At 45.2% G+C, this 25,673-nt stretch overlaps 1 protein-coding gene across 3 annotated transcripts; it reads left to right on the forward strand.

The window, feature by feature from the left end:
* The first annotated feature begins 333 nt into the window (after positions 1 to 333).
* On the forward strand, positions 334 to 22,881 carry LOC124125094 (protein PML-like). Of its 3 annotated transcripts, none has more exons than XM_046488420.2 (5): positions 334 to 470; positions 8,929 to 10,100; positions 11,700 to 11,771; positions 20,059 to 20,127; positions 21,733 to 22,881. In XM_046488420.2, the coding sequence occupies exons 2-5, from the start codon at positions 8,936 to 8,938 to the stop codon at positions 22,371 to 22,373; spliced, it is 1,947 nt and encodes a 648-aa protein (XP_046344376.2). In that variant the 5' UTR covers positions 334 to 470; positions 8,929 to 8,935; the 3' UTR covers positions 22,374 to 22,881. The 3 variants fall into 3 exon arrangements, with proteins under 3 accessions (XP_046344376.2, XP_046344375.2, XP_046344377.2); XM_046488419.2 differs by having other exon boundaries at positions 364 to 701; XM_046488421.2 differs by lacking the exon at positions 334 to 470 and adding an exon at positions 3,881 to 3,957.
* Positions 22,882 to 25,673: the final 2,792 nt, after the last annotated feature.

The following is a 25,673-nucleotide window of genomic DNA, read 5'->3' on the forward strand; positions in this document are numbered from 1 at the left end:
GGCACGGCTTAGAAGCTGACGGATGACAAAGTAGACACACTTTATGGAAAACAACTTCTTAATTTACGGTAAAGGAGACGTTTCGTAATGATCCTTATACCGTTGTCAAACCTATACCGAAACGCCGCCTGTACAGTACATCAAGCAGTTGTTTTCCATAAACTGTGTCTAATTTGCCATGAAAAGGGTGATTGTTTGGACAGTTTGACTCTCAGCGCCTTTACATGCTTCATATACCTACAGGGTCGTGATTGCTACTAGAACCCGCAACAATAAGCTCATACCTAATTGAAAAAAGTCATTCGTGACCCGGGATATATTTAGCCGGTATCGGCCGGGTGTATCCAGGCGTCATGTTGTGACTTATACCCGCAATCCCTCGACAGACTTAGGCGGATACACAACTGTGTGTGACGTCTCACCTAATCAGCAGATTTCTCCCTCCACCAGTTCCCCAATCACAAGTCAAGGTAAGAGTCAAGTTGTTGTGACTTGGCACGCACACGGGTAGAACACCCCACCTGTCAGTACCCGCCTCATGTACCCGGTCATGAAGCAGTCTGTCACTTGGCCATGGGTGGTAGACACAGTCGCACTACACGCCAGCACCCTGGGAGTCTAATACGGTCCCTCAGCGTCCAAACCCCACCCGACATACCCGTGAAGGGGGTGACGAGATCGAACTCTCAGAGTAGTTCAAGGTCAGTCTGTTGAAATGTGCCTTTATTGTTGAAACCCTCCGTCTACCCTCTCTTTGTATACAACATGACACAATATCTATATTAAGACGCCTCTTTGTTGTAAGTATTACCAGTTGTGTGGACCACACGCGCCATAACCTGGGCTTTCTGTGTCCCGGTCACTCTGGACTCAGTTCAGATTAGAAAGTATTGCCCAGCGAGAACATCAGCGTGGCCTGAGGTCACCAAAGCGGAAACAATTGCAGTGGCTGTTTGCGCGGCATATCGACATGAAGCTTGATGACCTTGTCAGCTGATCGGGGAAGGTCAGGCCGATACTCTACATTCTCCGCAACGATTCATTCCCTTGGCGGTGCAGTAGGTTTACTGATGTGTAGCAGCCGCATCACGTCTAGGGAATGACGACGAATACTTGGAGGGGGTTCAGGGGATTTACTGTGTCTGTTCAGTCTGGGATATGTAGATCCCAACACAATGTGGTGTAATGTGTATAAGGCTGATAATACCCTATACAAAATAAGGTGGAATTAGATTACAAGAATCTATAAGTATACAGACGTATTATTACATTTACTATATACCGTGAGCGTCAATGTACGCATATGTTACACAATACAATAAGAACAACCATCAGTATATTATTACACCACAAATCCCATTTATATGACACAATACACATCAAAATATAACAATATGTACATATAACTATTAGCACACAAATACCAACCTCGTCCTTGGGACACAGGCACATCACGGCGAAGACAACAGTCACGCTCTATATGAACCTCTTATGCCCAATAATAAAATGACATAATTGTGTAAGATGTATATTATACGCACACGGACATGCTTTCTCTCTGCCTCCATCTCACACTCACAGAGTCGTAGATGCACTACATCAGTACATATTTACCAGTACTATTCATTTAACTGTGTACATAATAACCAGTAAGTACAGTTAAAGGACTGAAAAACAATAAATCTCCGGGACCTGATGGGCTCACAAACGAACATATTAAGTATGCGGGAAGATCTTTATTAAAGCATATTATGGTATTATTCAATGCTATTATTAAACATGAATATATACCCAAAATGTATCATATTGGCGAAATCTTACCAGTACATAAGGGACGAGGAAAAAGTAAAAGTGATCCATCTAACTACAGGGGCATAACACTAACTTCAGTCCTAAGTAAGCTTTTCGAAAGAATGCTTCTCAACAGAATCGAAAAATGGATAAGCGACGATGTAACCTTCCCTCACCCACTACAGTTTGGATTTAGAAAAAATGCTGGTGCTGAAACGGCGGCTCTCACTCTTCTAGAAAGTATTTCATACTTTAACGAAAGAAACTCACCAGTTTATTGTGCCTTCCTCGATAACGAGAAAGCCTTCGATCGTGTTTGGCTTGACGGTCTCTTCTACAAATTACATAAATTTGGTATCAATGGTAAAGTATGGAGAATTCTACGTTTGTCTTACAATTCTATGTACTCATGTGTTAGCTTTGCTGGCTTCAAATCTGATGTTTTCCCTGTTAAACAGGGTGTAGGTCAGGGTCGTGTCATATCAGCATGGCTCTTTACTCTTTATATAAACGATTTGCTTCATGAACTAAGCAATTCCGGTTGTGGACTATGTCTCCCATGGGGACGATGCCCAGGAATACTGTTAGCAGACGACACGACCTTGATCAGCTGTAACACAACAGGTCTTCAAATGCTCCTAAACGTTGCAGAAAATTATGGTAACAAGTGGCAGTTAAAATACAATGTGTTCAAAAGTGCTGTCCTAACTTTTGGATGTAGTAAAAAAATAGTGTCGCCTGAACATCTTTACATTGGTAAGATAAAATTACCTGTTCAAAAGGCAATTGTCTATGCGGGAGTGTACATAAGTACTGCTAAAACTTCGGTAGAAAGAACGAGGTTAGCATGTGAAAAACTGAGAAAATTGATAAATGTAAACCATGATTCTGGCCTGTACTTTGGTGGACTTAATCCTATAGCCGCCGTGCGCATCTGGCAACGAGTGATATTACCCTGTGGCTTATATGGATGTAATGTGTGGGGAAAACTATCATTAAAGGAATATGAAATGCTAGAAATCACTCAACGCTATTTCTGTAAGAAAATCCAGGGTTTTAATAAGCGTATGCCTAAAGAAATAGAGAGGGACACAATTGGTGTTATATCAGTACAAGGATACATTGATCAACAAAAGCTTTTGCTCCTTGGTAAGCTATGTAATTCAAACCTAATGTATATTTTCAAACAAATGTTTCTAGCCCGACTTGGACAGTTTAGATATAAAACAACACTAGTTAATAAGAACAAGTGGGACACGAAATCACCCATCTTTAGCATGCTACATCTTGTCTCCAAATATAATTTATCTGACGAGGTTAATGATTATATAATGTGTTCAAATTTCATCAAGAAACGATTATGGTCAAAACTGGTGAAAGAAAAGATTCACCTACACGAAAAACAATTACTAAACAATGCGTTTCTGAGCAGATTATCTCTGTCAAGATATCTAACAATACGATCTGGACGAGAACATAGATTATGGAAACTTGCTCTCGATAGACCAGAATATTTTACTTCCTTAGCTAGACTAGTTCGCTTAGGTTCAATGCCAATAGAATCAAAGGAATGTATTTGTGGAACAGTTGCGAATGATATAGTGAAACACGTTTTCATGTCATGTCAAAAGAATTTAGAAGAAAGAAATATCATATTTGATAAAATCATTGATTTGCTTGATGTTAAAATATTTGTGAGAATCTGGGCAGACGATGACACCTTTCTGACTTTTTGGCTTGGCGGTTTACCTGAACAACTTGAAGTAGAATTAGACTACAATGTATGGGCAGAGAGCATGATAAATATTGGTGGTGCAGTAAAAAAGTGGGATGAAGTCATCCGAAGCTGCTTATACTAAACAATGTATGTATTGTAAACAAGTGTACATTTGTAAATAACACATGCTTATTGTCCATCTAATAACACAAATAATCAATACGATACATATGTATAATATTTTTTATGAACTACTTCTGACATATATGTAATATATATATGTATGTGTGTGTGCACATTTATACTATAGATGTTGTCCTTTCACTGTATACCTTGTACTCTTCATGAAATGGAGGAAATAAAGAAGATCTATCTATCTATCTATCTGTGTGACGTCTCACCTAATCAGCAGATTTCTCCCTCCACCAGTTCCCCAATCACAAGTCAAGGTAAGAGTCAAGTTGTTGTGACTTGGCACGCACACGGGTAGAACACCCCACCTGTCAGTACCCGCCTCATGTACCCGGTCATGAAGCAGTCTGTCACTTGGCCTAGTCTGTCATATGCCCAATAATAAAATGACATAATTGTGTAAGATGTATATTATACGCACACGGACATGCTTTCTCTCTGCCTCCATCTCACACTCACAGAGTCGTAGATGCACTACATCAGTACATATTTACCAGTACTATTCATTTAACTGTGTACATAATAACCAGCTAACTCACACAAGACTTGCTGCACTCAAATACTACTGTACAATATATTACTGACATCTGTAGCTGTATGCTATAAATTATTGCTGAAAATAAACGTATTTCTAACAGCTACAGCTACAGTTACAGCTACAGCTACAAGCTATAAACAATACACATTACTGAAGGCACCTCATAACAATATAGTAGTTCAACAGTCTAATTATATTATGTTCCAAATGGTTACTTAAGTCATTGCTAATCACAATGTATACTAATGTATCATGAAGAATAAATAATATATTTACAACTTTGCGTAGATTGTTGATATAACAGATATGCAATTAAAATGATAAAAGTATATTAACAAGACTAAAATACTAGATCCTAACCTCCTTATGATAAATATAAATACTACATAAGCATAATTAACTTTTCATGCAGAGTTGAAAGGCAGCAGTGACCAGAGGAGAGAAATATTGAAGTGTATAAAGCTAAAAACCTGGTCACATGCTACAGAAACACTAGAATAGGCAATCACTGGCCAAGCTGTGGCTGGACCATATCACAAAAGGCCTCACATAACTACTTTACCTAAGGATGAGTAGAGAGTGCTCGGGGCAGTTTAATACTAATGCTGATACGTCGTAAAACAATATTCATTCATTCAGGTCAGTTTAAGGTTCTACAGCTGTATTCAAATAAATTATTTACCCAAGTTGAATCGTATGACATGTTCCCCTAGTGATTCACCTGTGTGATGTATTCCCCTAGTGATGAAGTTGTATGACTTACTCCCCTAGTGATGAAGTTGTATGACTAATTCCCCTAGTGATGAAGTTGTATGACGTATTCCCCTAGTGATGAAGTTGTATGACTTATTCCCCTAGTGATGAAGTTGTATGACTTATTCCCCTAGTGATTCAGTTGTATGACGTATTCCCCTAGTGATGAAGTTGTATGACTTATTCCCCGAGTGATGCAGCTGTGTAACGTATTCCCCGAGTGATGAAGTTGTATGACTTATTCCCCTAGTGATGAAGTTGTATGACTTATTCCCCGAGTGATGCAGCTGTGTAACGTATTCCCCGAGTGATGCAGCTGTGTAACGTATTCCCCGAGTGATGCAGACTGTGTAACGTATTCCCCAAGTGATGCGCCTGTGTAACGTATTCCCCGAGTGATGCAGCCTGTGTAACGTATTCCCCCAGTGATGCGCCTGTGTAACGTATTCCCCGAGTGATGCAGCCTGTGTAACGTATTCCCCTAGTGATGCAGCCTGTGTAACGTATTCCCCCAGTGATGCAGCCTGTGTAACGTATTCCCCGAGTGATGCAGCCTGTGTAACGTATTCCCCCAGTGATGCAGCCTGTGTAACGTATTCCCCTAGTGATGCAGCCTGTGTAACGTATTCCCCGAGTGATGCAGCCTGTGTAACGTATTCCCCCAGTGATGCAGCCTGTGTAACGTATTCCCCTAGTGATGCAGCCTGTGTAACGTATTCCCCGAGTGATGCAGCCTGTGTAACGTATTCCCCCAGTGATGCAGCCTGTGTAACGTATTCCCCTAGTGATGCAGCCTGTGTAACGTATTCCCCGAGTGATGCAGCCTGTGTAACGTATTCCCCCAGTGATGCAGCTGTGTAACGTATTCCCCCAGTGATGCGCCTGTGTAACGTATTCCCCGAGTGATGCGCCTGTGTAACGTATTCCCCCAGTGATGCAGCCTGTGTAACGTATTCCCCGAGTGATGCAGCCTGTTCGACTGTTTGCCCTGTTGTATGACGCGATCCGGACCTCCATATTCAAGGTGATCCTAACGCTTCATTAATCGTAGTCTAGTTTAAAGTTGAGGAGGTATAGCAGTCCTATGCTCACGGTGTGGAACGAGGCCCTGTCGTTTAATGTGCAGGTGGATGGTCCGGGGTGTTGTTTACGGCAGGTTGTATTTACCCATAAAGAAATCCAATGTGTTCTCTCGTTGAGACCTATATCACTTCACCTTCCCATGCTGAGTATGTAGGGCGCTGAATATATTCGACGTAGTCTTGTATCAATAGCAGTGTGTGGATGGCCTCGATGGATGGATGGATGCATGGACGGCTGAGGGGGTCGTTGACGGCAATGGTGGGGTAGTTAGGTGTATGCTGGGTAGAATGGTCGGTGGATGAGGGAGATAATGGACAGGTGGCTGGATGGAAGATGGTGGATGAGGAAAGAAAAGGATGGGTGGTGGATGGTTTGAGATAGGTGGTGGGTGGTTTGATATGAGAGGTGGGTGGTTTGATATGAGAGGTGGGTGGTTTGAGATGGGTGGTGGGTGGTTTGAGATAGGTGGCGGGTGGTTGACAATGCAAGGATGATTGATGGACGAAGGCCTGATGGGTGGTTTGAGATGGGTGATGGGTGATTTGAGATGGGTGATGGGTGGTTGACAATGCATGGATGATTGATGGACGATGGCCTGGTGGGTGGTTTGATATGAGAGGTGGGTGGTTTGAGATGGGTGATGGGTGGTTGACAATGCAAGGATGATTGATGGACGATGGCCTGGTGGGTGGTTTGAGATGGGTGATGGGTGATTTGAGATGGGTGATGGGTGGTTGACAATGCAAGGATGATTGATGGACGATGGCCTGGTGGGTGGTTTGGGATGGTCGGTGGGTGGTGGGTGATTGACAATGCAAGGATTATTGATCCACAGAAATGCGGCTGAACGAGGTGTAGCTAGTCCCTTGACTGGTTTTACTACCCATAATTCTGTGCTTTGGAGATTGAGTACACACGTCACAACACATTCACTTGATAGGCTTAACGTTATCGCTTTGGTGTGAAATGAACAACATCTCAACATTCATTAGTCTATTGAAAGGTAGATCTGTTCCAGATCTGTTAACTGAAACGATAAAAAAAAGTCTCAAACGTAACCACACGTCTGTTGCCATGTCAACACGAGATGTATGTCAACAATCTACAACTTGTGTATGCAGACGTATTTATCAAAGGAAAATAATAAAAACACTTTTCAGCGAATCCAATATTTGTGTATAAGTGTAACATCACTAAAACTGATCACCTAAACTCAGCTGTCATACAATGATCAACAATTCTGTCCTGGCGAGTGTTAACCCCGTACTCCTGGGCAATCTGATTGTCAAGTTAAGCTCTCGTCCATCAATGAATAATCAATCAATTATACTGAAACACACAGTTTGCTATCAAGAAGGCAATTCAATGGGTCAAATAGTTGTCGGTAGCAGCAATAAGTAACAGGGCCTGGAGTTTATGTGCATTCACGAATGTTAGGGTTAGGGTTAGGGTTAGGGTTAGGGTTAGGGTTAGGGTTAGGGTTAGGGTTAGGGTTAGGGTTACAGTTGTTTGTAGCAGCAATAAGTAACAAGGCCTTGAGTTAGGGTTAGGGTTAGGTTAGGGTTAGGGTGAGGGTTGGGTTAGGGTTAGGGTTAGGGTTAGGGTTAGGGTTAGGGTTAGGGTAACAGTTGTTGGTAGCAGCAATAAGTAACAGGGCCTTGAGTTAGGGTTAGGGTTAGGTTAGGGTTAGGGTGAGGGTTGGGTTAGGGTTAGGGTTAGGGTTAGGGTTAGGGTTAGGGTTAGGGTTGGGTTAGGGTTAGGGTTAGGGTTAGGGTTAGGGTTAGGGTTAGGGTAACAGTTGTTGGTAGCAGCAATAAGTAACAGGGCCTTGAGTTAGGGTTAGGGTTAGGGTTAGGTTAGGGTTAGGGTGAGGGTTGGGCTAGGGTTAGGGTTAGGGTTAGGGTTAGGGTTAGGGTTAGGGTAACAGTTGTTGGTAGCAGCAATAAGTAACAGAGCCTTGAGTTAGGGTTAGGGTTAGGGTTAGGGTGAGGGTTGGGTTAGGGTTAGGGTTAGGGTTAGGGTTAGGTTAGGTTAGGTTAGTCAGGGTTAGGGTTAGGTTAGGTTAGGGTTAGGTTAGGGTTAGGGTTAGGGTGAGGGTTGGGTTAGGGTTAGGGTTAGGGTTAGGTTAGGTTAGGTTAGGTTAGGGTTAGGTTAGGGTTAGGGTTAGGGTGAGGGTTGGGTTAGGGTTAGGGTTAGGGTTAGGGTTAGGGTTAGGGTGAGGGTTGGGTTAGGGTTAGGGTTAGGGTTAGGGTTAGGTTAGGTTAGGTTAGTCAGGGTTAGGGTTAGGTTAGGTTAGGGTTAGGTTAGGGTTAGGGTTAGGGTGAGGGTTGGGTTAGGGTTAGGGTTAGGGTTAGGTTAGGTTAGGTTAGGTTAGGGTTAGGTTAGGGTTAGGGTTAGGGTGAGGGTTGGGTTAGGGTTAGGGTTAGGGTTAGGGTTAGGGTTAGGGTGAGGGTTGGGTTAGGGTTAGGGTTAGGGTTAGGGTTAGGGTTAGGGTTTGGGTTTGGGTTAGGGTTAGGGTTAGGGTAACAGTTGTTGGTAGCAGCAATAAGTAACAGGGCCTGGAGTTAATGTACAGAATATTGTCATTGTTGATTGTGATGAAGAAGGAATATCCCCGTGCTTAAATCTAGAAAACCGTTGGAAGCTGGCACCATGTCGGTATCTGGACAAGTATCCGAACTCGAAAGTAGATTAGAAACACGTCAGGTTTAATTTGAGCCGACCGCTTCTAGAAATGGTTACATCTATCATATTCAAAGGGCAGATAACTCCATCACTCACTTTGTCACTCTGTTCTATCAAGCACTTCATATGGCACTGCCACTCACTCACTCACTCACTCTCACTGTTTCAGACCGGTCATGGCGGAGTATCTGAAGGTGGGTGACATGCAGGAGGCGGTCATGGAGTGTCCCGTCTGCTCCTACGTGTTCGACAGCGACGATCGTACTCCGAGACTGATGTCGTGCTGTGTCTCCTCCATCTGCTCAAGCTGCATCAACGACATCCTCTCCCGTGGAGGCAGCAACTGCATCGACTGCCCCCTGTGCAGGACCAGCCATACCATAACGGAAGGGGTAGCGAGCTTCCCCTTGGAACGAGTCATGTTGAAGATGGTGGAGTATGTCAAGGTGCAGAAAGGCCACAAGTTCCCTTGCACTGGTTGCCCTGACGACAATCAAGCTGTGGCGCGCTGCAAGGACTGTGGTTTGTTCATGTGTGAGGATTGTCTGAATGCCCATAAAAGGAATGGGGTGACACGTGACCACACAACCGTCAGCTTTCACGAACTAAGGAACCAGTCAATCCTGAGTTTTGGAACCAGCCACCACTGTGGGCAACACAAACTCAATCCCCTGCAGTTCTACTGCCGGAAGTGTGACAGGGCCATCTGCGTGTCGTGCACGGTGGTGGAGCATAAAGAGGTCAACGGACACACCATCGTGTCCCTGGACGACATCTGCGACGAGAGGGCGTCCCAGGCAGACGCCGTGCTGACCTCCCTGGACGTGAGAATCAGGTCGCTAGGAGCTGACATCGAGACAATGAACAAAAAGAAAAAGATTCTTAACACTTCTAAGACGTCAGCGAAGAGACAGGTTGAGTCCACATTTGATGCTCTTATTGAGAATCTGAAGCAGAGGAAGGCAATGTTGCTGACAGAGGTGGACACGAGATACGAGGTCCACAGTTCCGCCATCGACCAACGTCTGGACGAGACAAAGTCACTGACATCACGTGTTGCTTCAGCCTCGGAGTACATCAGGCACGTGCGCTCGAAGGCAGACGAGATTGAGTCGCTTCAGTTGTTTTCCCAGGTGAAGCAAGTTCTGGATGGGATAGTCCACGAGAAGCGGGAAGGAGACGACTGGGAACGAAAGGGACTGGGATTTGACCCCACCTTTGCACGTGACGTGGACGAGCTCATTCAGCACACGGGGGCAATCAAGACTGTGACCTTCATGAAAGACCAGACCACCTCAGGTGCCCAGACTCTGTATATTCAGCCCTCTGTTCCAGAAGAAGGTAAATGAGAAACGTATAAGTAGAACTATGTATCCATGATTCAGGTGATAATCCTACTTATCTGAGGACGTCATACATAACAACAAAACGTGTTCACATTTGGAAACGTGACATTTATAGTTTCTATGAGGATTTCAACATTAGTGCATTTTTTTAACGTTGTGGGTAATTTCCTGTGGCTCTGTATCTGTTGCTGAGGTGGAAACAAGATGCTGTAAGTGTGCCAGGGCTCCGTTCCACAAAGTGATCTTGGCACTGAGACGATCGTAACTCCCATACTTAAACATAGACTTACGAGAGTCGTAGCGCTAAGATCGCTTTGTGGACCGGGGCTCTGGAGTAATAATGTTATCTGCTCTCAGGACATGGCGTCAGTGACGGCGGTCTGTACTCTAACACAACAATGATACAGACGATACCATGCGGAGGCCTGCTCTCTACTACTTGGGTAATGCTTGCCGTCCGGGGCGACTTGCTGCATCGGTGGTCAGGCTCCATGACTTGGTTGATTTCACATCATCGCACCCCGACAGACTGGGATATTGCTCATAATATCCGTAAGAGGCGACTATGCTTGTCGTAAGAGGCGACTATGCTTGTCGTAAGAGGCGACTATGCTTGTCGTAAGAGGCGACTATGCTTGTCGTAAGAGGCGACTATGCTTGTCGCAAGAGGCGACTAACGGGATCGGGTGGTCGACCAGGGTCGTTTACTTGGTTGATACATGACATCGTATCGCAATTGCGTGGATCGATGCTCGTGATATCAATCACTGAATTGTCTGGTCAAGACTTGATTAATTACAGACCCCAGTCATATAGCTGGACTATTGCTGACTGCGGCGTTAAACAACAACAAACAAACCAACAAACTAACATGATGCCGTAATACAGCTAATGTGCTGCTCACTGAGGCAACAAACAACATGTCTACGTGGCGATAACCTTTATTGCAACATGGACAATAAGTTCAAATAATTTACTAACAAATTCCAAACATTCAGGCTGCTGTACACGCCTACAATTGCTGTACAAGTATGTGAATGTCATGTACATTTTCATATATCCGGTGTATACTAACCGAATATGGTCGACAGGCCCGTGGTAAGTTATGTGTTGCCCTACTGTAGACAACATATTCAAAAAGATGATATTACCGAGCGTTAAGCATCTTCCCAAAGCAAGAGTATCCACTAGCCTATATGAAAGCCTTGTTTCTTTGAAAAAACTAAACAGGATTAGTGGACACGCTTGCCTCGGGAAGACATACGCGTGCAGAATGTGAATCACGACCTTAAAGTCGAGGAGATGTCTTCATGAATATAGATTTGATTATCATTATTATTATTAGTAGTAGTATTATCATTATTATTATTATTATTATTTAATATTTAATATTTTTTACTTTCAGAATATATTAATGTATTATGAGTTTTATATCAAGCACAGTTACTTTTTTCCCGCTAGTACATATGAGTAACCCTGGGACTACTTTGAAGAACACTTACAGACGAGCGTGTATCAGTGTACGTAGAGGGAAACAGGATGTTGTAGAGTCGCCATGTTCCCAGATATAAGTGCCATTCGCTTTCTCTTCCAGCCAAGAATCTGCAGAGTCACGTGACTGTGTGCGGCCACATGACGGATGAGCGACAACCTTTCCATATGACCAGTAAGTTGTTTAATTACTTGACACAACTTAGACGTGACTCTTTGCACGTCATACGCATGGCTGGCTGTCTCTGTTCCACGCTGCATGCCTTACATCCGCCACGTGGGGCGGTCGGGTAGCCTAGCTAGTGGTTAAAGTGTTCGCTCGTCACGCCGAAGACTCGGTCCGGGGTTGGGATAAGTCCGCTTGGGATAAGTGGGTGGTCTGGCTCTGAGACTTGGCGGATTGCTTCGCATCCTGTTCCGATGGCGTGGCTCATGCTTTCCCTCACTGGTTGACCAGATTCAAACTCGATTATAGAAAGGAGGATATAGCTGTATATTGTTGATTGCGGCGTGTAGCAGATGTACTTACTGTGATTTGAAATTTGAGCTGGTCTAACTGTAGATTTGACACCATCTTATTTGTTATTAGCTACAGTTGAACCAACTCAGATTTCCAACACAATCAATTTACCCTCATTCTACCATGACGACAAGAGCGATTTACAAACAGCGTGCTTTCACAGGGCGAAATAAGTCAGCTATGTCAGAACGCGCAGACAATGACTCACAAATAGTGACAAACATAAACAGATTACTTGAGTTCAAAATTAATAATCATCAACCAACACCTTGCAGCAAATCATACTGTAAGCATAGGGTGGGGGGGGGGGGGGGGGGGGTGAGGTGGGGCTGGAGGTAACTTAATGAGGACACAAGCAGAGGGTAGTGGGGATCTTGTCTACCAAGGTAACAATGAGGACACAAGCAGAGGGTAACGGGGATCTGGTCTACCACGGTAACTTAATGAGGACACAAGCAGAGGGTAGCGGGGATCTTGTCTACCACGGTAACTTAATGATGACACAAAGAGAGGATAGTGGGGATCTTGTCTACCACGGTAACTTAATGAGGACACAAGCAGAGGGTAGCGGGGATCTTGTCTACCACGGTAACTTAATGATGACACAAGGAGAGGATAGTGGGGATCTTGTTTACCACGGTAACTTAATGAGGACACAAGCAGAGGGTAGCGGGGATATTTTCTACCACGGTAACAATGAGGACACAAGCAGAGGGTAGCGGGGATCTTGTCTACCACAGTAACATAATGATGACACAAGGAGAGGATAGTGGGGATCTTGTCTACCACGGTAACTTAATGAGGACACAAGCAGAGGGTAGTGGGGATCTTGTCTACCAAGGTAACAATGAGGACACAAGGAGAGGGTAATGGGGATCTTGTCTACCACGGTAACTTAATGAGGACACAAGGAGAGGGTAGTGGGGATCTTGTCTACCACGGTAACTTAATGAGGACACAAGCAGAGGTTAGTGGGGATCTTGTCTACCACGGTAACTAAATGATGACGCAAGGAGAGGATAGTTGGGATCTTGTCTACCACGGTAATAAATGAGGACACAAGCAGAGGGGAATGGGGATCTTTTCTACCGAGGTAACTTAATGAGGACAGAAGGAGTGGTTAGTGGGGATCTGGTCTACCATGGTAACTTAATGAGGACACCAGGAGAGGTTAGTGGGGATCTTGTCTACCTCGGTAACTTAATGAGGACACAAGCAGAGGGTAGCGGGGATCTGGTATACCAAGGTAACTTAATGACACAAGCAGAGGGTAGTGGGGATCTGGTCTACCACGGTAACTTAATGAGGACACAAGGAGAGGGTAGTGGGGATCTGGTCTACCATGGTAACAGTGAGGACACTAGCAGAGGGTAGTGGGGATCTGGTCTACCACGGTAACAATGATGACACAAGGAGAGGGTAGTGGGGATCTGGTCTACCACGGTAACAATGAGGACACAAGCAGAGGGTAGTGGGGATCTGACCTACCATGGTAACAATGAGGACACAGGGAGAGGATAGTGGGGATCTGGTCTACCATGGTAACTTAATGAGGACAGAAGGAGAGGGTAGTGGGGATCTGGTCTACCATGGTAACTTAATGAGGACAGAAGGAGAGGGTAGTGGGGATCTGGTCTACCATGGTAACTTAATGAGGACAGAAGGAGAGGGTAGTGGGGATCTGGTCTACCACGGTCACTTAATGAGGACGTAACTTAATGAGGACAGAAGGAGAGGGTAATGGGGATCTGGTCTACCATGGTGACCTAATGAGGACACAAGGAGAGGTCAGTGGGGATCTGGTCTACCATGGTGACCTAATGAGGACACAAGGAGAGGACAGTGGGGATCTGGTCTACCATGGTGACCTAATGAGGGCACAAGGAGATGTCAGTGGGGATCTGGTCTACCACGGTAACTTAATGGTGACACAAGGAGAGGATAGTGGGGATCTGGTCTACCATGGTAACTTAATGAGGACACAAGGAGAGGGTAGCGGGGATATTTTCTACCACGGTAACTTAATGAGGACACAAGGACAGGACAGTGGGGATCTGGTCTACCATGGTAACTTAATGAGGACACAAGGAGAGGGTAGCGGGGATCTGGTCTACCATGGTAACTTAATGGTGACACAAGGAGAGGATAGTGGGGATCTTGTCTACCACGGTAACATAATGAGGACACAAGGAGAGGATAGTGGGGATTTTGTCTACCACGGTAACTTAATGACAGAAGGAGAGGGTAGTGGGGATCTTGTCTACCACGGTAACTTAATGAGGACACAAGCAGAGGGTAGTGGGGATCTTGTCTACCACAGTAAGATAATGATGACACAAAGAGAGGATAGTGGGGATCTTGTCTACCACGGTAACTGAATGAGGACACAAGCATAGGGTAATGGGGATCTTGTCTACCATGGTAACTTAATGATGACGCAAGGAGAGGATAGTTGGGATCTTGTCTACCACGGTAACTTAATGATGACACAAGGAGAGGATAGTGGGGATGTTGTCTACCACGGTAACTTAATGAGGACACAAGCAGAGGGTAGCGGGGATATTTTCTACCACGGTAACTATGAGGACACAAGCAGAGGGTAGCGGGGATCTTGTCTACCACAGTAACATAATGATGACACAAGGAGAGGATAGTGGGGATCTTGTCTACCACGGTAACTTAATGAGGACACAAGGAGAGGGTAATGGGGATCTTTTCTACCGAGGTAACTTAATGAGGACAGAAGGAGTGGTTAGTGGGGATCTGGTCTACCTCGGTAACTTAATGAGGACGCAAGCAGAGGGTAGCGGGGATCTGGTATACCAAAGTAACTTAATGACACAAGCAGAGGGTAGTGGGGATCTGGTCTACCACGGTAACAATGAGGACACAAGGAGAGGGTAGTGGGGATCTGGTCTACCACGGTAACAATGAGGACACAAGGAGAGGATAGTGGGGATCTGGTCTACCATGGTTACTTAATGAGGACAGAAGGAGAGGATAGTGGGGATCTGGTCTACCACGGTAACAATGAGGACACAAGGAGGGGGTAGTGGGGATCTGACCTACCATGGTAACAATGAGGACACAGGGAGAGGGTAGTGGGGATCTGGTCTACCATGGTAACTTAATGAGGACAGAAGGAGAGGGTAGTGGGGATCTGGTCTACCACGGTCACTTAATGAGGACACAAGGACAGGATAGTGGGGATCTGGTCTACCATGGTAACTTAATGAGGACACAAGGAGAGGGTAGCGGGGATATTTTCTACCACGGTAACAATGAGGACACAAGCAGAGGGTAGCGGGGATCTTGTCTACCACAGTAACATAATGATGACACAAGGAGAGGATAGTGGGGATCTTGTCTACCACGGTAACTTAATGACACAAGGAGAGGGTAGTGGGATCTTGTCTACCACGGTAACTTAATGAGGACACAAGCAGAGGATAGTGGGGATTTTGTCTACCACAGTAACATAATGATGACACAAGGAGAGGATAGTGGGGATCTTGTCTACCACGGTAACTTAATGAGGACACAAGCAGAGGATAGTGGGGATCTTGTCTAACACGGTAACTGAATGAGGACAGAAGCATATGGTAGTGGGGATCTTGTCTACCACAGTAACATAATGATGACACAAGGAGAGGATAGTGGGGATCTTGTCTACCACGGTAACTTAATGAGGACACAAGGAGAGGATAGTGGGGATCTTGTCTACCACGGTAACTGAATGAGGACACAAGCAGAGGATAGTGGGGATTTTGTCTACTACAGTAACATAATGATGACACAAGGAGAGGATAGTGGGGATCTTGTCTACCACGGTAACTTAATGAGGACACAAGCAGAGGATAGTGGGGATCTTGTCTACCACGGTAACTGAATGAGGACACAAGCATAGGGTAGTGGGGATCTTGTCTACCACGGTAACTTAATGAGGACACAAGCAGAGGGTAGTGGGGATCTTGTCTACCACGGTAACTGAATGAGGACACAAGCAGAGGATAGTTGGGATCTTGTCTACCACGGTAACTTAATGAGGACACAAGGAGAGGGTAGTGGGGATCTTTTCAACCGAGGTAACTTAATGAGGACAGAAGGAGTGGTTAGTGGGGATCTTGTCTACCTCGGTAACAATGAGGACACAAGGAGAGGGTAGTGGGGATCTGGTCTACAATGGTAACTTAATGAGGACACAAGGAGAGGGTAGTGGGGATCTGGTCTACCATGGTAACTTAATGAGGACACAAGGAGAGGGTAGTGGGGATCTGGTCTACCATGGTAACTTTATGACACAAAGAGAGGATAGTGGGGATCTGCTCTACCATGGTAACTTTATGACAGAAGGAGAGGATAGTCATAGATATGACGTCATGTGCACCCAACAACGCAACAAGGTCCTCGGCAGTGTGAGATGCTGTCTGGACATTATGCCGTCGTTCATGCATCATTTAATTCTTTCGGTCACGTTGACACCACCTGACTCAGCTTTTCCCTGCACTCGATTACCGTTAGTGACACCAGACACCTTTCCATTTGCATTTCACACAATGTCGGCGTTGTCAAGCGCATCTTACGATCTGCAGGACACAATGTCGGCGTTGTCAAGCGCATCTTACGATCTGCAGGACACAATGTCGGCGTTGTCAAGCGCATCTTACGATCTGCAGGACACAATGTCGGCGTTGTCAAGCGCATCTTACGATCTGCAGGACACAATGTCGGCGTTGTCAAGCGCATCTTACGATCTGCAGGACACAATGTCGGCGTTGTCAAGCGCATCTTACGATCTGCAGGACACAATGGGAAATATCACACATTTTTAAAAAAAACATCACGTGAACGAGAGGTCACGTGACATGAGTCGGAGTTATATATTTTATAAAGTCAGTGCTTTAAACGACATGTAATTGCTGTCAGGGTGTGTCAGCGGTGTGAGTGAGTGAGTGAGTGAGTGAGTGAGTGAGTGAGTGAGTGAGTGATACGCCACGTTTAGTAATATTCCAGCAATCATAGGGCGGGGGAAATGGTCTTAACAGATGTCGTGATTCAAACCCTGGGTGTTGGTGTGACGAGCGAAGGCTTCACCACTCGCATACCCCGGGTGCAAAGCGGCAGAGGAAGATGTTGCCATGCTAGCTGGTTAGCGTGCTAGTGTGCGTTCGTGCTAGCGTGCGTGCGTGCGTGCGTGTGCTTGTACTCGTTTGGACTAATACCGGTTTGTAGTGCGAGATACAATGCCGCAGGTTAACATGAATACCCCATCCAGACACTGTATACTGCCTCCGAGCCGACCAGTCCTTGTATTGGTCCCTTAATGCTGGGAGTCAAACCAACAGACCTTCCTCACTTCCTCAGACCACACTTTGAAGGGCCATGCATACCAGGAGCCTTGACATCTGGGTGGGAGGGAGATGTGTCTGTGCTGATGAAGCTGATGACGGACACTGGTGCTTGTTCAGACTTCCACGTGACGTCGTGCTATGAAGCGCTCTGAAAATCTCTCAGCAGGTCGTTGAACCCGACAGTTGACCGTGGGATTACCGCAGGTTGTTGTAACGTTCGTCAACTTATGGCGACGGGTATCTTGAGATCTGTCGACCTCGACTACGGATATCTTGTGACGGGGCCATCTCGACAACGGGTATATCTTGTCACAAGGTACAGTGACAGGGAATGTGTGACATGAATATACTCTTATAAAAAAGGAAACGCAAAGACAGATTTGTGTGAGGTAGGAGTGAGTGAGTATGGCTTTACGCCGCTTTTAGCAATATTCCAGCAATATCACGGCGGGGGACACCAGAAATGGGCTTCACACATTGTACCCATGTCGGGAATCGAACCCGGGTGTTCGGCGTGACGAGCGAACGCTTTAACCACTAAGCTACCCGACCGCCCTTGTGTGTGTGAGGTAGGAATCTCAGTTATTCGGTACATAGGAAAAGTCCAAGGTGAAGGTCAGCTACCAAACATAACGCGTATGTCCCCCGTTGGAATCGATAGCGGCCATGGAAGAGAGGAGAATTCGAATCATATCCTGGAGAATGGTATCCCACTCGGCCTGCAATGCAAAAGCAAACGGCTGCAACGTCTCGGGCTGTGGTTGACGTCGGCGTAGCCGTCTATCCAATTCATCCCACAGGTTCCTCTATCGGGTTCAAATCCGGGGATCATGAGGGCCAGGGGAGAACATCAACGCTATTGTTGTGTAGACAGGCTCTTGTGATCCGTGCTGTTTGCGGTCGAGCGTTGTCCTGCTGGAATGCACCGTTGCCGTTGGCTGCAGTTGGGAGGACGTGTGGTAGGAGAATTTCGTTGATGTATCGTTGAGCCGTAAGATGGCCCTGGATATGGACCAAACCTGTCCTGCCGTGATGAGAGATATCCGCCCACATCATAACGCCACCCCCACCAAACCTGTCCAGTTCCTGTACGCAGTTTCCGGCGTAACGTTCTCCCCGACGTCTGTGGACCCGTGCTCTCCCACCCTCTCGACGGAGGAGATATCTTGATTCGTCGCTGAACCAGTCATCTCTCCATCGCAGTTGAGGCCATACCCTGTGTTGACGACACCAATGTCGCCGCTGTTGACGATGTTGTCGACTCAACATGACGCGTCGAACAGGACGTCTTGCTCGTAGACCTGCTGCTCTTAAACGGTTTCGTACGGTCTGGTCGGAGATTCTGCGCAGTCCGGGTATTTGGGATGCGATTGAAGTGGCTGTGGTCGTGCTTTCATGTAGGTGGCGCTGTCGGATGTAGCGATCTTAGGCGGGGGTGGTTACTCTTGTTCGTCCCGACCTTGGCTAATCACGTGTTGATCCATGCTGTTGAAATCGATTGTGATGGTGCTGGGCGCTATATTGAAAACCCTGGCTACAGCTGATCGGTATTCCCCTGCCTGCAAGCGGCCTATGGCGGTGTTTCTTTGCACTTCTGTTAATCTTGGAATGTTGTTGAACTGTCACTGTCCGATTGAAGCAGATGCCAGGCAATCAAAACCCCTGCCCTTTTATACCGTTCATAGTGCTGTTGCACGTGCAGTGCGTGCAGCTCCAAGGCCCTTTTGTTAATGCACTGGATGCGTTTTTCCGAATCGTATGTGTTTCCCGACTAATGGTTTGCATTTCCTTGTTGTGATCATTTTGAAATTTGCCACTGACACTAAAGCACATTGAACCTCTTCATTTGGCCCTTTTGGTCCGCTAATTTTGCTTTTATGACGAAAACTATCCTATTGCGTTTCTTCTTTTGAAGAGTATATGTTGAGTCATGTTTAAGTTACTCTAAACGCAATATTACTGGGATCCGTCTCATGTCTCGCGGTATTTCCATACTGACGTGAGAACATATAAGTTCCAGCATCCATGTGAATCCTGGCAAAGCGACACAAAGTATCCGAGGTTGGGTGAAGGTGGTTGCGCTATGTACAAGCAACAGTGGACCCGTGAAGATCCGGGGTAGAACAGGTCTTCAGCAACCCATGCTTGACGTAAAAGGCGACTATGCTTACTGTAAAAGGCGACTATGCTTGTCGTAAGAGGCGACTAACGGGTTCGGGTGGTCAGACTCGCTGACTTGGTTGACGCATGTCATCGTATCCCAATTGAGTGTATTGATGCTCATGTTGTAAATGACTGGATTGTCTGGTCCAGACTCGATTATTTACAGACCGCCGTCATATAGCTGGACTATTGCTGAGTGCGGCGTTAAACAACAAACAAACAAACAAACAAAACAAGCATTTGTGACGATATCTAGTTCATACAGATGTATGACACACACTGAACACCATGTAGGAATACACCTTGTCGCAGTTGTCAGACAAATCAGAGACGGGCTGTCCATTCCAGGATAGTCATGTATTTTACCAACATGTATTTTACCAACATGTATTTTACCAACATGTATTTTACCAACATGTATTTTGCAGGCCTCCTTGGCGATAGAGTTATCGTCCTTGATGACGTCACAGTCGACAACAGGCCCGCAGCGATACACTGTAAGTTGAACGCCAGATATATGTGACTACGAACGTATTTCATACGTATAACAGGCACATCCTTGTGCTGAGGTAAGACATGCCTTGATCCAAACAAGATCCGTGCGTGTCCTTGCATGGACAGATTTAATGTGCTTGCCGAAAGTGTCGGATGTATTTGCCAGGGATATGTGTTAGTTATATATGAGGGGTATATGTGTCGGCGGTGTGTTTTAGTTATATATGAGGGGTATATGTGTCGGCGGTATGTTTTAGTTGTATATGAGGGGTATATGTGTCGGCGGTATGTGTTAGTTGTATATGAGGGGTATATGTGTCTGCGATATGTGTTAGTTATATATGAGGGGTATATGTGTCTGCGGTATGTTTTAGTTATATATAAGGGGTATATGTGTCTGCGGTATGTGTTATTTATATATGAGGGGTATATGTGTCGGCGGTATGTGTTAGTTATATATGAGGGGTATATGTGTCGGTAGTATGCGTTAGTTATAGATGACGGGTATATGTGTTGGTGGTATGTGTTATTTATATATGAGGGGTATATGTGTCAGCGGTATGTGTTAGTTATATATGAGGGGTATATGTGTCGGCGGTATGTGTTATTTATATATGAGGGGTATATGTGTCGGCGGTATGTGTTATTTATATATGAGGGGTATACGTGTCGGCAGTATGTGTTAGTTATATATGAGGGGTATATGTGTCAGCGGTATGTGTTATTTATATATGAGGGGTATATGTGTCGGCAGTATGTGTTAGTTATATATGAGGGGTATATGTGTCGGCGGTATGTGTTATTTATATATGAGGGGTATATGTGTCGGCAGTATGTGTTAGTTATATATGAGGGGTATATGTGTCAGCGGTATGTGTTATTTATATATGAGGGGTATATGTGTCGGCGGTATGTGTTATTTATATATGAGGGGTATATGTGTCGGCAGTATGTGTTAGTTATATATGAGGGGTATATGTGTCAGCGGTATGTGTTATTTATATATGAGGGGTATATGTGTCGGCAGTATGTGTTAGTTATATATGAGGGGTATATGTGTCGGCGGTATGTGTTATTTATATATGAGGGGTATATGTGTCGGCAGTATGTGTTAGTTATATATGAGGGGTATATGTGTCAGCGGTATGTGTTATTTATATATGAGGGGTATATGTGTCGGCGGTATGTGTTATTTATATATGAGGGGTATATGTGTCGGCAGTATGTGTTAGTTATATATGAGGGGTATATGTGTCAGCGGTATGTGTTATTTATATATGTGGGGTATATGTGTCGGCAGTATGTGTTAGTTATATATGAGGGGTATATGTGTCGGCGGTATGTGTTATTTATATATGAGGGGTATATGTGTCGGCAGTATGTGTTAGTTATATATGAAGGGTATATGTGTCGGCGGTATGTGTTATTTATATATGAGGGGTATATGTGTCGGCAGTATGTGTTAGTTATATATGAGGGGTATATGTGTCAGCGGTATGTGTTATTTATATATGAGGGGTATATGTGTCGGCGGTATGTGTTATTTCACTCAGTGTGCCTGTCTATGTTGTCACAGTGTTGCAGTAAAATCATTATATCGGTTCCAGGTCCCCGACTTCGATTTGATGCAATTTGTTTATCACGCGATTGCTCTACGACCCCAGAGGGCGTTCTCGTCAACCGGAAGCTCCAAAAGCATCCCCCAGGGTCAGAGACCGGATGTAGGCTGAAGGTGGGCCGCCGGGCGTTAGTCAGCCCAACGTTGGGAGGAGACGGCCTTCAACTCTGGCAGACAACAGTGAGGGCAAAGATCAAAACAGCATCCGCTGACAACAGTATGATCTTTGAAGCTGCGGTCACACCGAGACTTGTCGATGCGGGTTTTGCTCAGCCCTCGGGTTTCAGCTTGAATCTTAGCGACTGTCATGTTCACAGTCAGCTTTGTCTCAAACTACGGAAGGACGGAGAGCTTAAAGCTGATGTTCCAATTGGCTTGAATCAACCGGAAGTGGAGCACATCCTTGACCTTGGCTTCCTCCTCGATGGTGTCAAGAAGCACCTGCACGTGTTTGACCTGTCCGCGAGGAAGACACTGGTCACTATCGACACCATGGACACCATGACCCCGCTGTGGCTGGTGTACTACGTGGACACGCCTGAAGAGTCAGACATTCAGGTCACTCTCGTGTCAGGGGTCAACATTCAGGTCACTGATTGGCTGGTGGACCTGCTGAAGGGCGTGTGCTGAAACAGCTGAAGATAACAGCCTGTGGTCAAGTAGAGAACCTCACCCGAGTGTCTTTTGATTTCAAATATATCAACATGAGTTGATATAAGCCTCGAAGTTTTCCACTTTTATCAATTCATGTTGATATATTTGATATCAAAAGACACACAGGTGAGATTTTATTCATCATCTAACATCATTCTTCAAACTTTTAAAGCAGTAAGCAGTGTCTCAAGTGTAAAAAGTGCTGCTAACAGCTTCAGTTGCAGTGCCATTAGCGATGTCACTTGATTGTGACGTCATGGTAACCAATGACGTCGCAATGGTCTACAAAGCATTGTTATGCAATTTCATTGCAGCAATATCTACAATGTAGCTTGATCTAATCCAAGCGATATCTCCCGTGGGAACCAGTTTTGGATTCTAAATGGTTTTGATATGATCAGGACAGTTGTTTACTTTAATGTTCTTTGTGTTGTTGTCTGTTTCACCATGTCTATCACATTACTTTCTGAATAAAGTGTATCCATCAAAGTAAAGGCTCGTATCCACGACAACGATGTTGAAAAGAAGTTATGATAATTTCATCAATACGATGTCATAGTGTACCTTGCCTGCAGTGAGTATAAGAGCTTGCTTGTGGGTGGGGTGGGTGGGTGGGTGGGTGAGTGAGTGAGTGAGTCGGAAACAAACCCATACAACACCCATGTTGCAGAAACATAACGTAACTGATGTGATGCTCGTTAAAAGTTTGGCAACCCCAGCGATCATTACCCTGCTCGTGTAATGCCCTCGACTTGTTTCATATCTGGTGTCTGGGAGCCGCCCGGGGCGGGCTGTGCGCGGCAGAAGGCCACGACACCATGTCGGTGTTACAGATAGGTGTCGCTGCGAAGGGGGTACGCTGCAGTGTTTCTGTTATTCCTCATCAACATTATCTGCCCGCGGCGTATGTGGCACTGGAGACGTCGATAGCGGGAGGTTGTATGACACACATATATAGTATACATGACACTGTCAGATGAATGCAAGGTGACCCAACTGTTCCCCTGCGTGATGCACACCTGTATCTTGATGATGAATGGTAGATACAGGTTCTTTCTAAACTGATATCCATATTAATCATAAACAAAGTTGGTAGTCGTCATATCGTGACCATGCTGGTAGTCGGCATATCGTCATCATGTTGGTAGTCAGCATATCGTGATCATGTTGGTAGTCGGCATATCACAACCATGTTGGTAGTCAGCATATCGTGATCATGTTGGTAGTCGGCATATCACAACCATGTTGGTAGTTGGCATATCACAACCATGTTGGTAGTCAGCATATCGTAATCATGTTGCTAGTCGGCATATCACAACCATGTTGGAAGTCGGCATATCACAACCATGTTGGAAGTCGGCATATCGTAATCATGTTGATAGTCGGCATATCACAACCATGTTGGTATTTGTCATATCACAACCATGTTGGTATTTGTCATATCACAACCATGTTTGTAGTCGGCATATCACAACCATGTTTGTAGTCGGCATATCACAACCATGTTGGAACTCGGCATATCGTGACCACGTTGCTAGTCGGCATATCACAACCATGTCGCTAGTCGGCATATCACAACCATGTTGCTAGTCGGCATATCACAACCTTGTTGGTAGTCGGCATATCACAACCATGTTGGTAGTCAGCATATCACAACCATGTTGATAGTCGGCATATCACAACCATGTTGGTAGTCGGCATATCTAAACCATGTTTGTAGTCTGCATATCGTGACCACGTTGCTAGTCGGCATATCATAACCATGTTGGTAGGCGGCATATCACAACCGTGTTGGTAGTCAGCATATCACAACCATGTTGCTAGTCGGCATATCACAACCATGTTGGTAGTCGGCATATCACAACCATGTTGCTAGTCGGCATATCACAACCATGTTGGTAGTCAACATATTGTGACCACGTTGCTAGTCGGCATATCACAACTATGTTGGTAGTCAGCATATCACAACCATGTTGGAAGTCGGCATATCACAACCATGTTGGAAGTCGGCATATCACAACCATGTTGGTAGTCAGCATATCGTAATCATGTTGGTAGTCGGCATATCACAACCATGTTGCTAGTCGGCATATCGTGACCACGTTACTAGTCGGCATATCGTTTAATGTTGGTAGTCGGCACATCACAACCATGTTGATAGTCAGCATATCGTGATCATGTTGGAAGTCGGCATATCGTGATCATGTTGGTAGTCGGCATATCACAACCATGTTGGTAGTCAGAATATCGTGATCATTTTGGAAGTCGGCATATCACAACCATGTTGGTAGTCAGCATATCGTGATCATGTTGGTAGTCGGCATATCGTGACCATGTTGCTAGTCGGCATATCACAACCATGTTGCTAGTCGGCATATCGTGATCATGTTGGAAGTCGGCATATCACAACCATGTTGCTAGTCGGCATATCGTGACCACGTTGCTAGTCGGCATATCACAACCATGTTGCTAGTCGGCATATCACAACAATGTTTGTAGTCGGAATATCACAACCATGTTGGAAGTCGTCATATCACAACCATGTTGGTAGTCGGCATATCGTGATCATGTTGGAAGTCGGCATATCACAACCATGTTGGAAGTCGGCATATCACAACCATGTTGGTAGTCAGCATATCGTAATCATGTTGGTAGTCGGCATATCACAACCATGTTGCTAGTCGGCATATCGTGACCACGTTACTAGTCGGCATATCGTGATCATGTTGGAAGTCGGCATATCGTGATCATGTTGGTAGTCGGCATATCACAACCATGTTGGTAGTCAGAATATCGTGATCATTTTGGAAGTCGGCATATCACAACCATGTTGGTAGTCAGCATATCGTGATCATGTTGGTAGTCGGCATATCGTGACCATGTTGCTAGTCGGCATATCACAACCATGTTGCTAGTCGGCATATCGTGATCATGTTGGAAGTCGGCATATCACAACCATGTTGCTAGTCAGCATATCGTAATCATGTTGGTAGTCAGCATATCACAACCATGTTGCTAGTCGGCATATCGTGACCACGTTGCTAGTCGGCATATCACAACCATGTTGCTAGTCGGCATATCACAACAATGTTTGTAGTCGGAATATCACAACCATGTTGGAAGTCGTCATATCACAACCATGTTGGTAGTCAGCATATCGTGATCATGTTGGTAGTCGGCATATCACAACAATGTTGGTAGTCGGCATATCGTGATCATGTTGGAAGTCGGCATATCACAACCATGTTGGTAGTCAGCATATCGTGATCATGTTGG

Source organism: Haliotis rufescens, unplaced genomic scaffold (genome assembly GCF_023055435.1).
Source record: "Haliotis rufescens isolate VD_foot unplaced genomic scaffold, xgHalRufe1.0.p SCAF_56, whole genome shotgun sequence".
Lineage (NCBI taxonomy): Eukaryota > Metazoa > Mollusca > Gastropoda > Lepetellida > Haliotidae > Haliotis > Haliotis rufescens.